This window comes from Penicillium angulare, assembly GCF_028827245.1.
Source record: "Penicillium angulare strain IBT 27051 chromosome Unknown utg000004l_segment0_segment0, whole genome shotgun sequence".
Taxonomy (NCBI): domain Eukaryota; kingdom Fungi; phylum Ascomycota; class Eurotiomycetes; order Eurotiales; family Aspergillaceae; genus Penicillium; species Penicillium angulare.
Window position 1 is genome coordinate 6,018,409 of NW_026623163.1, and position 13,906 is coordinate 6,032,314.

A 13,906-nucleotide genomic window follows, 5' to 3' on the forward strand; every position below is an offset into this window, starting at 1 on the left:
TCGCTCAGCTCTCCCCGGAAAAAAGAAGAAAAAGAAGAATAATAATTAGTTAAAAAAGATAAGAAAGAAAGAAAGCCTAATGAATGAGCCTTGGCATACAGAAGATGTTACTTTGTCTCTGTATTCGTCCTGCAATTTCAATGTCTAGTGTCTGAGGGTCACTGTCGGCTCTTCGTTCTCGTTAAGTGGAGACATCTGGCAAAGCATACCCCACATAGAGCAAGACAATGGTTTCAGTCAAAGGTTTTACTCGGTGTTTTACTTTGGGCTTCTACGGTGTACCATTTACCATGCAGCTATTCTATCCGAGACAATATTCTAAGAATTTAACTCAAGTTCATGAGGCCAAATACTTTCATTCTTCGTAGATACCTAGGGCCTAGAGACCAACCGACGCCACCAAAAAACGCCAAAAGATGCCACAAAACCTAACTCCCCGCAATGACTATGAAAGAAAAGAAAATTAAACAGGCAAGCGAAAAACAAAGAGTATTTCCGAAATATAAGAAATCATTCATCACTCGTAAAGTTCATCAGGATCAGGAACCATTGCTAAAGTCATGGGCTTCAACAACGAAGCGCGTTTGCGATCAGCCGGGACAAATGGTGAAGTCCGTCGGCGAGGAGGTAGTCCATATCTATGCCGAGAGCTCAGGGCATCCCGCATCTGATATTCACCTGAGTTTGATCGGAGGCTTTGACGGTCATCATCTTGGTGGGAGCCACGTCGAGCGAAAGTACGATCATTTTCGTAAATAGAATCAGTATATGAGTCTCGTCGAGTAGAAGCGCTGGATGCGCTGCGATGAGACATAGCAGATTGACTGCGAGGACCGGGACTTGGACCGCGAAGATCCTCGAGGTATCTTCCGTTTGTAGGGATGTATTTAAATGGAGGGCTTTTGACTCTGGTATTCTCGGATGCCTCAGCGGTGTAATCTTGCTGGATTGGTTTATATGCGAAATCATGTCGCTGAGATTCGGGTTCGTGGGATTCTTGTTCGTTCTTTGTCTCGCCTCGTAAGTGCTTTGGGCGCGATGCTAGTCGCACTGAGAGACGATTGGAACGCAGAGAGCCTAGGGAGAGAGAGCTAGATCGGGAAAGAGTAGTTGAGTTTCTTGGGTTGTTCGTTCTATTCTCTTTCACTTCAGGGTCGTCTCTCTTATTATTCTTTTGGTGGGAATGGGTCTGATTGTAATCGGATGGATGAAAATCTGGGACGAACCCTGGACCATATCTCTGCTTTTCTTGTACAGTATGGTGAGGGTTGTCGTATTGGTTCCACGAACCATCTGTAGGAACGGAGATGTCCACGTCACCCCATCTAGTATGGAGGGGTCTGGGTGACTCAGGCCTGCGAAATAAGGCGAGAGGTTTATTAATTATGCCGGCCATGGTTTCGGTTTTCGTTATAGTTTTCGGTAGAAGACAGATCAAGACCGGACCATAGGATTATATCGGAGCTCTTGAATAGAGCTAGAGATAACATTCGAATGATAAAGTATCAGAAGGGGGGAGAAGAAGATAACCCAGAGAAACCAAGCAAAAGACTTCTTGAGGAGGGGTTAAGGATAACGAGCAGAGCAACTTCTTCAAGTAAATTGCCACGTCCAAGCTGACGAGGAGGGATCAGCAAGCCTTGCTGAAAGGGTCTTGGCGAATGAGCCCGCCTCCTTCAATAATAAAGGAAACCGTGTGTATGCAGGGTACGCAGCCAACACAATCAGGAGTAGGGAACCTGATTGGACACCGTCTGGACTGCTATAGACAAGGGTCTGTAGTGGTTGCGGAGGGGTTTCGGGCCAATAGGTGCCAGAACCAAAGAAACCAAGAACCAAAGACAAGACAAACAAGGCAGAGAGCAAAAAAGACAAAAGCAATCCAAAAAAATCTTGCTCAGATGATAATTGAAACAACCACGGACTGTCCAAGCTTCGAGCAGCGGGAGGCGTCCAGATATTAAGCTTGTTCGCTGGATAGGCCAGCCCGCCCACTACACCTCTGGATCTTCCCGAGCTGCATAATGGGAAGCATTCAGGAGCTGCAACGGAGCAGCTGGACTCGAAGCAGGCCAATGAGGGTCATGCATTGCCGCCGGAGTGGTGATGCATAAGGGTGGGGATAGCTCTGCGCTTGACAGGGGTGGCCCGGTGATTGCCTTAATTAGTACAATTAGCAAGGATTTGGCTCTTAAAATAGAAGCTAATTAGCTCGTCACCTTGCTTTTGTGATTTCTTCTTGCAGCATGCAATTAAGATAATTACCTGGATTTATTTTATTTTCTTATTGTGTTATTTTTAGAATTAGCGAATGAGCCTGGTCGTTTCACATAAGACAATTTGGACTAACTGGGCCATCTATTGTTTACTCGCTTGATTTTGATTAGGTCAACTACATCAACAATGCGATAATCAAGAATTCAGTCTAGAACAAAGAAATCCTTCCTAAGAATATCAACGATAAGGGTATATGCATTTAAATTCGGGGTAAATCATCATCACCGATAATACTCCAAGCCACTTATACGGTCGGCGACCAGAACAATATTTGCAGTACCATTTTCACTAGAACTTATCACATGTACCCAGAACAGTTTCTCTATATAATATTGCATCATCAGTTGCGTATAAATTAGATCTGAAATTGATTGTATCAAGCAAACTGCCCAGGTGATCTAGGGGCCTTAGCCGATCAACCAGACCTCTGGAAGACCTATATCCGAGACGAGTTCAAAACCCTCGACTTTTGAAATGTATCAGCTCAGCCTGATTTTTCCCTTCTTCCTCTTTGCTTTAACGTCGCACGGTCCTTGTGACAAGGATGAGCGGGAATTCCGGTTGAGCCTCATCATTGAAAAGCGGGGATCACGAAAGATAGATCATCGTGTTGCCTCCAACGCCCAGACTTTTGACCATTCAGTTCCGCCCCGGAGTTGGCCTTGGCCCCCGGGGCCCTGAAGACGAAAAAAAAAACACCTTGCTTTCAGCTCTTTGCTTTGTTTTGTTTTTGCATCCAATATCAATGTAAATCGGCGAAGACTAGATCATTGAAGCACTCTTTACAAAATGACGTCGGGATTTCCACTGCCAGACTAAGATAGCCGGTCTCATAGTCTATTACTTTGTGGCCGGCATTTTCATTGCTTTTGATCGTTCTTACGAGAAGTATGGAAAACATAAGGAGAAGAAGCCTGTCCGACCTCTACGCCGTGGACGCAAGCGAGCATTGACACTACCATTACCTGCGTCATCCCCGTGGTGGCAAGCTAAGGGCTTACAGCGCCAGAGGACATTTAACCAATTGCAATGCCCATTTTTCCGATTACCCCGGGAGCTGCGTGACATGATATATCGACTGGTTATTGTGCCTTCTGATGGAGCTGATCTTCACGTAGCTATAACGGCCTACCGACTGTGTAGCTTCCCGTGTGATGAATCGGATTCTACTCCACCGGGATGGAAGCACCACTGCTGGGAACCTACTGACCGCGCTGGTCGATCGATAAAACCCCGAGATTGCTCTAATGCTCATTCAAGGGGGTTTCTTGGACTCCTACAATCTTGTAGGAAAATGTCAGCCACTTTCTTGTTACATCATGCTACTACTTTCATTCTGACAGCTATATAGGTATTCTGAATCAAGCCACTTGCTCTACAGAGGGAGTACCTTAAATATCAGATCGACAAAAACGATCATGGCTATGGAAATGGTAATGGTGCCACATCGTTTGAATTCCATCTCTTCTTTACACCTCGATACCGAGGCAATCTATCGAGCATTTCACAACAAACATAATAGTTCGAGGTGGCCCACAGAGGTTCTGTGGCATTGGGAAGGGGCATGTGAAGTCCTTTCAAAAAATTGAGAGTCTTCAAGATCTCAAAATATCTTTGACTAGAGGAAAGCGCTGGTCCTCCTCAGACCCCGATATCAACGGCCCCTAATGATAGTACAGCAGGTTTCAAACTTCAACGTGAATATTTACTGGCCCAGGTCAGTTGATATGGAAGAGCTTCAATGCGAGCTAGGAGGAGATACTCCTTTTCACCTTGAGGTAGTGGAGACCTACATAGCAAACTGTCACCTATGACCTGATAACTTGAAGGGGTAGGGCTATATCTTAAAATAGAATGTGGATACCCTCAGCACTGTCAGGATTAAAGAGCATCTTTTTTTTTCGGTAAGAAAGACGATGTCGAGCACTATTGTGGCGCTCAGTCTTGAAAGGCTTCATACAAGGGCAGTTGATGTATTTACTATATAAGTCGCAAATGAGACAAAGTAAAAGAAAAGTAAACACCAGCCGACGGGCTATGGTATTTATCGTGAAAGCATATAAACCAAACGTTCAAACATCGAAACCATTTTTTAAATGGATCTATAAAACCAGCAACGATATCTCATACTGGATGCCATTCAAATCCAGCATCGCGAATCAACCCCCAAAAGACTGTACATGATGTCGTATATAGACATTTTCACCATATTGGCTTAGTAGGTGCTACCCTTTGATGTGCGTGGGTAACAGTATGTCCCCGTAACTTCTTAGAACTGGGGAGGAGGAGGTGGGCCAGTCGGCGCACCAGTGGGAGCAGGGCCCGAAGGAGTGGGAGGAGGGCCAGATGGCGCAGGAGCACCGGACTGACGCTTCTCAAAGCCACCGAGGCCACCGGTGGGCACAGGGAAAGGCAGGCTGAATGATGGGAAGCCAGATGGGTCGAACTGGCGCTCCTCGAGACCACCGGGAGGACCAGTGGGGACGGGGAATGGAACACTGACGGATGGGAATCCGGAGGGATCAAACTGGCGCTTCTCGCCGAAGCCACCGAGTCCGCCAGTTGGGATGGGGAAAGGCAGGCTGAATGATGGGAAGCCAGATGGGTCGAACTGGCGCTGTTCAAGACCGCCGGATGGGAAAGGTGGAGGAGGGCCAGTAGGAGCAGGGCCAGAGGGAGTGGCACCAGATGGAGGAGGACCAGAGGGAGCAGGGCCAACCTGATGCTTTTCGAAGCCACCGGTGGGCACGGGAGGACCACCAGGCTGGAGGGAGCCAGAGGGTCCGGGGAAAGGAGGTGGGGGAGGACCAGAAGGAGTGCCGGTAGGCTGAGGTGCAGGGAGGGCGAGGGCACAGCCCACCAAGCCCATAGCAGCGATAGAGTACTTCATGATGAAGGGTTTTGGTTGATTAGATTGGGATATAAATGAAAGGCAAGAGATGGATCAGGTACTACAATCGATCGAATTGTGCAACTGATGGAGACTTTGTAAAAACAGCGGATACAAGGTCTTCTTTATAGTAGCAATAGGTGATTTTCAAGGTTCCACCAGCTGGGCCCCGTGCCAGTGGAGAATGATAATGATTGTACAAAAGACTCCGTGATCGGGCAATGATCTCAAAATTTTGCCGCTGGGACGGACTCCTCAATACGGAGTATGTACAGTAGGCAATTTCACGGCTGGGTTGCTAGATGCGTCGATTGGGAAGAAGGTGCGCTGTCGATCTCTCAAGTCCGAAGGATGTGTGGGTCTTCAGGGCGCCAGGTACCAGGACCAAACGAATGAAGTGGACCCCGGCATATCCAGTCTAAGGCTGGGGACCATTTGTGGCAGGTGTATAGCGTGATAGCTGCTGGCCGGACAACGCTACAACAGCCTTCAATGGTAGCAATGAATGAAAAAGTGGGATCATTATACACGGAACGGGTATGAGGTACGAAGGATCGAGTCAAGACTTCGCTTAGAATGCTCGAACAGGCTTAACTGGTAGTAACAAGCTAGATGAGAGCGTTGATCATGTTCCGTGTATAGTGAACCATTGCCGAGGTGGTCTGACCGTATCATAATTCTCCATTCTGTAGAACGATAGACAGGGCCACCTACTTGATCAGGATCCATAACATTCATGCACATGGACACGGGCCCGAATCAGGGTAATAGCGCCGACGAGCTTAATTATTGATACAAGACGAAACATCTTGTTTCTGGGGTCTTTTCACGTGGCTGCCACATATTAGAGGCCGGTTTTTATGCAAAGACCAAAAACGCGCTGGGTACATAAGGTTCAACGGCGGTTTGAGGATCGAGGCTGCGAATCTTGCGCTAGAATGAGTTCATATTTCCTCAATTCTGACGCGATTGAATGAATTGCATCCTGTTTTGCCACCAAGGTAATGGGCATGACACAAGAACTGTATCATGAAAAGCAATATTCCACATTTTCGTGGGTCGAGCGGTTCATCCACGGCAAAGTGGACATTTGTTGTTGTCTTGGTCAGGAAAAAGATCAACGTTTCCACTGATTGATAAGGCGTCTACCAATGGGTATGGGTAGATCGGCGCAATATGGAACTCATGGAACTCGCTCTCGGCAACAGTTTCGTCGCTCAGTATTTAATTAATTAAAGCGTGCCCCGCGGCATGTTCCGTTTGGTAAGAACGCAGAGTGCCTCAGGGGAGAGCACTCGAGGGAACGTTTCCGAGATCGAAGGCATCATTGGGGTTCTGGAAGCATGTCAAGCGATGGTGTGATTCGATCTGCAGGGCTCAAAAAAGGGGACCATTGACCCTGCTGCCAACTCACACCCACACTTAGAAAATGCGCGAATAAAAGAAACACCAGTGTTTCATGGTGAGTTGGCCTTCAAGCCCCCAGATTTTTGGAATTTGGGAAGGTGAGAAGATCCAAGTCAATCCCTTCCATATTGTCTTGGGTCGTCGTCAGCCCCTTAAATCCCTCCCGGTTAGGGCGGCGGGTCCTTGCAGCCTAAACCTCTCAAGGTGTTTTTAGCTTCAACAGTGGGGCTTCATGACTTCAGTTAACGGAGGACCCAGTGGAAAGACCCAGAGTGGCCATTTTATATTCCCCAGAAGCTTGCTTCAGATTAATTTACTCCCAATAACTGCCGATTATTCCCTTTTCTAGACTACGGTACTCCATTTCTGACCCGTTCGTTGGCCACCGTTGCCTAAGCACAATGCCATAAGTTACTAGCCTCCAGTTTCTTGATTATGATGGTCAAACCGGGTTCCCAGATTTCGGCATTTACATATAGCAGAAACAAGCTTAGTGCTTAGGGCACCGGGCGCCAAGAGCGGGATTGCTCGTATTGTTTACTTAAGTAGTGGTGCCGATCTAAGCGAAACGAAATTATCATTGAAAAGCCTGGAGATGTATGAAGAAAGGAAGCCAAGAGTATCGTGATTTGTATTCGCGAGAATGTCATGTCTGTCATACTTTAGATAGTTGAACTGTACAAAATATCGAGACCCAATAATATTGAGTCCAGTTCCAGTCTTTCCCAATAGAAGAATAACCCCGAAAATATGATTTGCCAAGCCGGTCTAGACAAAAGAAGAAGCCAAAGAACAGCGAGCTGGTAGTATGAGAGTCTCGGCGGCGAAAAAATGGGTGAAGAGATATGTAGGTGCGAATCCTTGTAGTCCGAGTGGCCCGAGTGGCCCGAGAGGACGGAGGACCCATCGATCTTGAATTTTGGCGTATAGACCGGCAAAATCAAGGTGCACAAGTGCAGACTACGGAGTCTCTGGTTGGACTATCCGACGACCGTTCGGAACGGAGCGGATTTGAGGTTGCGAAGATTCTAAATTAGTTGCGCGATTTCCGCGTTGAAGGTTTGGGGGATGTTGGCTGAACTGTTGGCGTCATGTTCAGTAAATGGCGGGATGAAGGAGAGAGGGCCATGGAAACCTCTCTAGCCGACGGCGCCAAGGTCTTTTCTGAAGAACCTCGTCGACCTGGAGCTGCCTGAAGCGTCCTACCGGAGAAAGATGATCGCCGAGTCTGGACAGGACTACGCGTTCCCTGACTCGAATTTCTCTTTGGGGACGATACATCCCAAGAATCTCGGGATATCCTGCGCCCGGAGTGGTCAGACAGAGCAAACTCGGGATCGTCGTTGTCGTCGTCCTCGTCGCTACTGGAACCAACTTCAAAGATCCCACCAGCAAAGGTTATCGATGACCGACGATTGTGGGCTTTTGGAGGTGATAATTCAGAAATATAATCATCAGGTAGCGATAGATGTGTATTATCAAGCGACACAGTGCTGCGTGCCTTTCTTAACTCTTGTGTAGAGTTCCCTTGCGATCCACCTCTTGGTCGTCTTCTCTCTAGCTCATGACTATAAGAGCCCCTCCGGTGGTTTTCCATACGGTCACGGCCAGCGCTGCTATCCATCGAGTCGCTTGAGGGTTGAATAGAGTGTTGTATACGCAAATCCACTTGGCCCGGGCTAAAAGCCACGCGGGCCCGCATCTGCTGAATGGCTCGGTCAAGAGCAAGCTCAATTGCACAGTGGTTCCGGATTCGGCTCAACTTAGGCCATGTTGCCCGCTCGCCACTTATGCAAGCCTGAAGCATAAACTCCGTTGTCGGGTTCTCCAATATCCGAGGAAAATTGGATGAAATCAATTCGGGGTATATGTTGATATCTCCACTATACTTCTGGTTTACAATGGAGGCGAACTTGGTCATAGAAGTTGGAAAGAACCCAAGCTCTGAGAGGACATTAACCCGGTGCAGTACTTCGTCTTTTGCCAAGTGGGTCATTGTGTTCATCCACCGAGGGACAAATGATGAACCGTCGGGTTCCTTGGTTGGACCATCTCCCTTGGGCAAAAATGGTACGACATGAGGGTTGACCTGCGATACAATGAAATGATTCACGTTGAACATCTCCGACAACCTTGTCATTGGAAGATCGCCGTCGACCGAGCCATCAATGTATTGCTTGTGAAAATCGTTCCATGGAACTGCTTGTCCTGTCAAAGGATCCTTGGCCATCAGATTATAAGGCCTAAAAACCAACGGGACTGAGCACGACACCGCTCTGAAAATGCATTGTTAGACAAATAATCCCCATACAGAGGGAGTGTGATACTTACACGGCTGACCAAATCATCACATTCGGCGCAGAAATATAGTTCAACAGCCGAGGGAGTTCATACATCCCCGCACTCGATACACAAATATTCAAAATCCTTCGTGTGCGGTTGTATGCCTCCTGAAACGTGATGTCTCCTAGCCATGCTCGCATGGTATTCGCCAAATGAGAAATGTCGAGAAAAGAGCCAAACTTCAGGAACCGAGCGGTCTTTTGAAAGATATTCTCTTCTCGTCCAGTTTCATTGAAAACAGCAAAATCACCATGGGCATATGTGTCAAGGAGTGCTGGCAGTTCTTCATCATTGCGAGTACAAAAGACTGCGCAGACAATACTACCCGCAGAGGCACCTGAGATGATACGAGGAATAAGTTTGGTCTCGTACAATGCTTTCAGCACGCCAATATGATTCATTCCAAACGTTGCACCTCCTGAAAAAAGTAGTGCACTGCGCCCAAAAGCTTGTCGAGATGCCAGAAGTTGGTCCAGTATGTACTTCAGTTCCAAGCCATCGCAACGATTATGCACGGATAAATCGACCAAGGTATTGATGGTGTCCAATGCAGTGGTGATATACCGATCGATCAAGTTTTTAGTTCCAATATGAGAGTGGCGATAAAGGGACGAGTTGCTCATCTTCCCCAGGTCCCGACTGAGTGCTGTGCGGACCAGAAATAGCATGCGGCTCACATCGCAGCTGATACGAGCCTCCTCCAGTTGTCGCAATCGTTCCTGTACCAATTGAGGGTGATATTCGGTACATTCGAAGGTCTGCTTCCAAGCGTTATTGTTTTCCAGCACGTCAAGTTCGTTGGCGCAGATACACCACTCCTCGTACGACACCGCCTGCAGTCGAAGTGGAAATTTAGCATGGTATCCCTGCAGATGCGACCGTCCGTTCCAGGTACCAAGACCGTGTAGCTGGGAAACAAGGAGATCAATCTTACATTTTGAATTTTCAAGTAGATCACTTGTTTCCGATCCTCAATCTCCGCTTGTTGTTTCCGCTGCTCGGCCGATAGTCCATCGCGATAATAGCCTAGGGTGTCGCCGGCCCAATTCCATGAGCCCTTTACAACCGAGGAAACTGCTGGGATAGAGATAGCCTTCCGTAGTGATCGATGTGGTGGCAAGGATTTGGCATCTGCGTCATGTCTGGAGTGGCATTTCGAATGAACTATTGCGGAGTCGCCCAATACCGACATCGCAGGGTTGTGCATCGGGAACGCGCCATCCGGGGGTCTGCGACACGAAGCCGAGGGTGTAAGCTATGAAATATCCTCGGGGAATAATAACGTAAATGAGGAAGTTTTATGTATGAAAGGAATAAGAAAGGTTGAAGGAAGAACAAGGGCGGTCTGTAACAGCGTCACGAGGGCCAATGGTAATCCGCCCGATGACTTCGTCAACCCCCGGTCCGGTGGAGTTCCCCCACGTTTCTTAGGGAGATTGGGTAGATTCGGAGGGCGATTAGGTTGCAATGGGTGAAAGTGTGAAAGAGACGGTGAACAATAGATTATCTTTTTTTAGTGTAGGAAGCCCGGAATTCAAATACAAAAAGCCTTCTAGTAAAACAACATAGATAACATTTGAGCCTACATACTATTTAATATGATTCAACCCCACCTACTTACTATGCACCTCAACACTTGAGTATATCATCTGAACAATGTCAAATTATCCTTGGCAGAGGTTCAGATTCACATGCACATGCATGTGAGATGATCCCGGCATGAACGCCACCAACTCTGCTTACAAGACTGTGTGGGTGAGCGTCTACGGCGATCATAGATTAATCAAAAGTATAGGAGTTATCTGATTCTATCAATGTCACATAGATCAAATACATAACAATTATCATTTACATTCGACCCTGAAGCCATTCCCGTAGTACTTGTGTCGCCTCTCTCTCCACCCCATCTTCTCGCCAAAAATGGCCTGCGTCCTTAACTTCATAGCCCCGAAATTGACTATGAAACATACTGCCCAACTCAGCTGACCACCGTCGCAATTTACGTACGGAGGTAAAGGTGTCCTCATCTCCAAACAAAGCCAGTGTCCGGTGCCCACTCAGCTGGTCGGCTGGACGAGCCGGTCGGGCCTGAGCTGACCGACCCCCCACATCCACTACAAGCGAAGTGAATACCGTGAGGAAAGAGCTCACAGGTGGCAAGAGTGGTGACACCAGTAGATAAGAGATCAAGATTGAAGTGCGGAGTACACTTTCATCATCTGGACGCGGGGCCGCTATTCCGCTCTCCACAGAACCTGGTATCGACACAGCTGCGATTTTTCTTGCCTCCCTGCTAATCTTGTCAATGGGCGTACCCGGAGATACAGTAGCGCCGGGTCGGAATATGTCAATCATGACATCAATGGTTGGGACATGCGAAGCAATCATGGATCCGTACGAGTATCCGCCGATGATAAGCTCGATGTCTCCCCGATTCCCTTCGCGGCCAGTGGATCCCTGGCTATTCTGCAACCCCTGCAGGTAGTGCAGCATGAACCCGTAGAATGAGATGTAGTCACCCAGTTCTGGTTTGGCGGTCCAGCTGGTGCGCCCTTCGGAATCTCCAGCTCCGCTGAGATTACTTGTTAGCGTCGGTCACTGGCATCTCCACGGAAGGGAGAATGGTGTGCTTTTTACCGGAAATTGAACGTTCCCACTATATAACCTGCATTTTGAAGCTCGCCACCAATGAAGCCGACTACTGGATCGTCGTAGCAACCACCTAGTGAGGCGTAGGGGTGAGCAAAGATAGCACCTTGGATCGGTCCAGCGGGCGCCGTTTCTATATTTTCGAGTTGGCGGGGCAGATAGATCCGGCATTCAAGCTGGGAGCCATCATGGATTGAGGGAATCAAAAAGGAAAAATTCGGTCGAGAAAGATACATTGCGGGCTAGGTCGCTTTATACACTGCCCTTTCAAGCCATAATCGATGATATTGTTTGGAGTTTGAATGAAGAAAAATGTTTGTTTAGTATTAAGATCCGCCCGAACATTTACCCTTGGGCTGGAAATTTACGCGTATCAGCCACACCGAAATTGCATCTTTCTCTCAATCTTGGATTAGATGACCAATGAACATGGAGATACTAGTAGAAAGTTCATTGTTTTAGAAAGATGGTAGAATCAATGGTAGAAATCAAATCTAATTATGCTATATGCTCATACTTGTCACTATACTACTATGTCAAGCCTCAAGGAGCCATGCTGGATCGGGCTCATCATCTTCGGACCTCGATGCTGTATCTGGCTGGTGTTCATCACTGTCTTTTAATAGATCTGCCGGCGGTTCGACATCATCATTTTGCAATGCATCCGCGTGATCCTCGACTTGCTTGTCCGTCGTTTCCTCTAGGCCTGATTGGGGTGCCGATGAGGTTGACAGCTCGTTCGACACGGGCAAACCAAAGGCTGGTAGAAGCATTCCCTTTGCTTCTTGAAGGGCTTCCAGCTCTGCCGCAACGCAACAAACAAGGAGCTTCCAATCTTTCTCCTCAGCAAGCTCCAAGTGAGAACCAAGTTGTTGTATGGTTTGTTCTAGATCTTGGGAGACACTAGCTGCTATGTCATCCTTGCCGCCTCCAATTGGAGCACCGTCTGTTTCTTGTACACTAAGCTGCATATAACGGCGCATGTAACCCCTGAGTCGGTTCTCAAAACCAGAAACGTCCGCCATGGCCTGCTTCCAGACTCCGCCTCCTTCTTCCAGCGCCAAAATCTCCGCATCTACTTCTTGCTGTCTGTTGTGCAGATCTTCTTGCTCTTGTTGCCAAAAGTCTTGCGCCATCTCAAGGGTGCGTCGCTTGGGATTCAAGGAGTATAACGAAGATTCGTTTGCTCGTTTTGAGAGGGGTTGCACTGGGGGATCACGGAGGTAGTTTCGGATATCTGATTGGAGAAGGGTCAAAGATTCAGTATACGAGGATAGTTTAGCATCGACCGAGTTCTCAATATTTGTGATTTCGCTGACAAGGTGCCGATGCTTGGCTTTCATCTCATACAGCTTGGTCTCCAGCTCATGAATGTCAGTCTCGAGGCCATGCGCTTCATCTTTAAGCTGCTGAGCGCGTTGGTTCCCTCGGTCATTATTGATAAAAGATATAGCATCTTCAAGACCGCTCCTCCTAGAAGTAAAACCTTGTACCTCATGGAGGGCGTTGTCTCTCTCATTTGACTGAGATGACAATACCTCTCGCTCTTCTTCCCGTAGCTTCAGTAGGTCATATATCGACTGGAATATCCCTTGCCGCGCAGCTTGAAGGCTAATTCTCTTCGGTCGGGGTTGCCTCACGGGCGTTGTAGAAGGTGATCTTGAGCGGCTAGCTCTGGAGGAGGTTGGGGTGGAGCTTGAGACTGAAATATCATCTGACGGGGGTTGAGCGAGTCCAGAAAGTAGACCTTCGCTTTGTGCATCAATCAGTGTCTGGAGGGAGCGCTGGATGTGTTTGGACTGTCGTTCAATGTACAAAAGAGGACTGTGGTGGTATGTGGAAGCTGCTGCAGGTACAGCCGGCAGCCGTTTATCGCGAAGCGGGAGCAAGGTGGACATGTTGACGGGAAGAACAAGCTATGCTCGAAGCTGGTTATTTGGATGGGCCTTCGGAAAAATGGTTTACTTTGGAGGTTCCTCGAGAAAGACCAGCGTATTTATACACTAGCCATGAAGATCACCTGCTTTAGTACGGTATGCATACGAGCATCGGACCTTGTTGCGGCCAGCTGATGCCCAGCGCACGTGACCCGTACAGTCAGCTCCGTTGACGTTGACGGGTCTCGCGCCTGCAAAGCTTCCGTTGTCTGCTCCCAGCTTCCATTCGTACCCCATCAACCACAGTCCATCGAGTTTCGTTCATTTACCTATCATTTGTACCGCTTATCTACACATTTCCTGCGGTACTACTGTTCCCTTTTTCGATTTCCGTCAGTGCTCTGGGGCTTGCTCACTGTTCTGCCCCCAAGCTCCCTCTTGGGCGACATTGCTTCGTCACTTC

The 13,906-nt window shown here is 48.0% G+C and overlaps 4 protein-coding genes across 4 annotated transcripts; all 4 read right to left on the bottom strand.

Moving 5' to 3' along the window:
• Positions 1-517: 517 nt before the first annotated feature.
• On the bottom strand, positions 518-1,396 carry N7478_006162 (uncharacterized protein; the record flags this gene model as incomplete). Its single annotated transcript, XM_056922376.1, has 1 exon — positions 518-1,396. One exon carries the CDS (start codon positions 1,394-1,396, stop codon positions 518-520), a length of 879 nt encoding a protein of 292 aa, XP_056780413.1.
• Positions 1,397-4,546: 3,150 nt separating this feature from the next.
• On the bottom strand, positions 4,547-5,167 carry N7478_006163 (uncharacterized protein; the record flags this gene model as incomplete). Its single annotated transcript, XM_056922377.1, has 1 exon — positions 4,547-5,167. The coding sequence occupies one exon, from the start codon at positions 5,165-5,167 to the stop codon at positions 4,547-4,549; it is 621 nt and encodes a 206-aa protein (XP_056780414.1).
• Positions 5,168-7,607: 2,440 nt separating this feature from the next.
• On the bottom strand, positions 7,608-11,802 carry N7478_006164 (uncharacterized protein; the record flags this gene model as incomplete). The annotated part of the gene is made up of 6 exons (XM_056922378.1): positions 7,608-8,850; positions 8,906-9,750; positions 9,852-10,048; positions 10,104-10,146; positions 10,925-11,489; positions 11,555-11,802. 6 exons carry the CDS (start codon positions 11,800-11,802, stop codon positions 7,608-7,610), a joined length of 3,141 nt encoding a protein of 1,046 aa, XP_056780415.1.
• A 300-nt stretch (positions 11,803-12,102) lies between these two features.
• Positions 12,103-13,464, bottom strand: N7478_006165 (uncharacterized protein; the record flags this gene model as incomplete). The annotated part of the gene is made up of 1 exon (XM_056922379.1): positions 12,103-13,464. One exon carries the CDS (start codon positions 13,462-13,464, stop codon positions 12,103-12,105), a length of 1,362 nt encoding a protein of 453 aa, XP_056780416.1.
• Between the last annotated feature and the right edge of the window lie 442 nt (positions 13,465-13,906).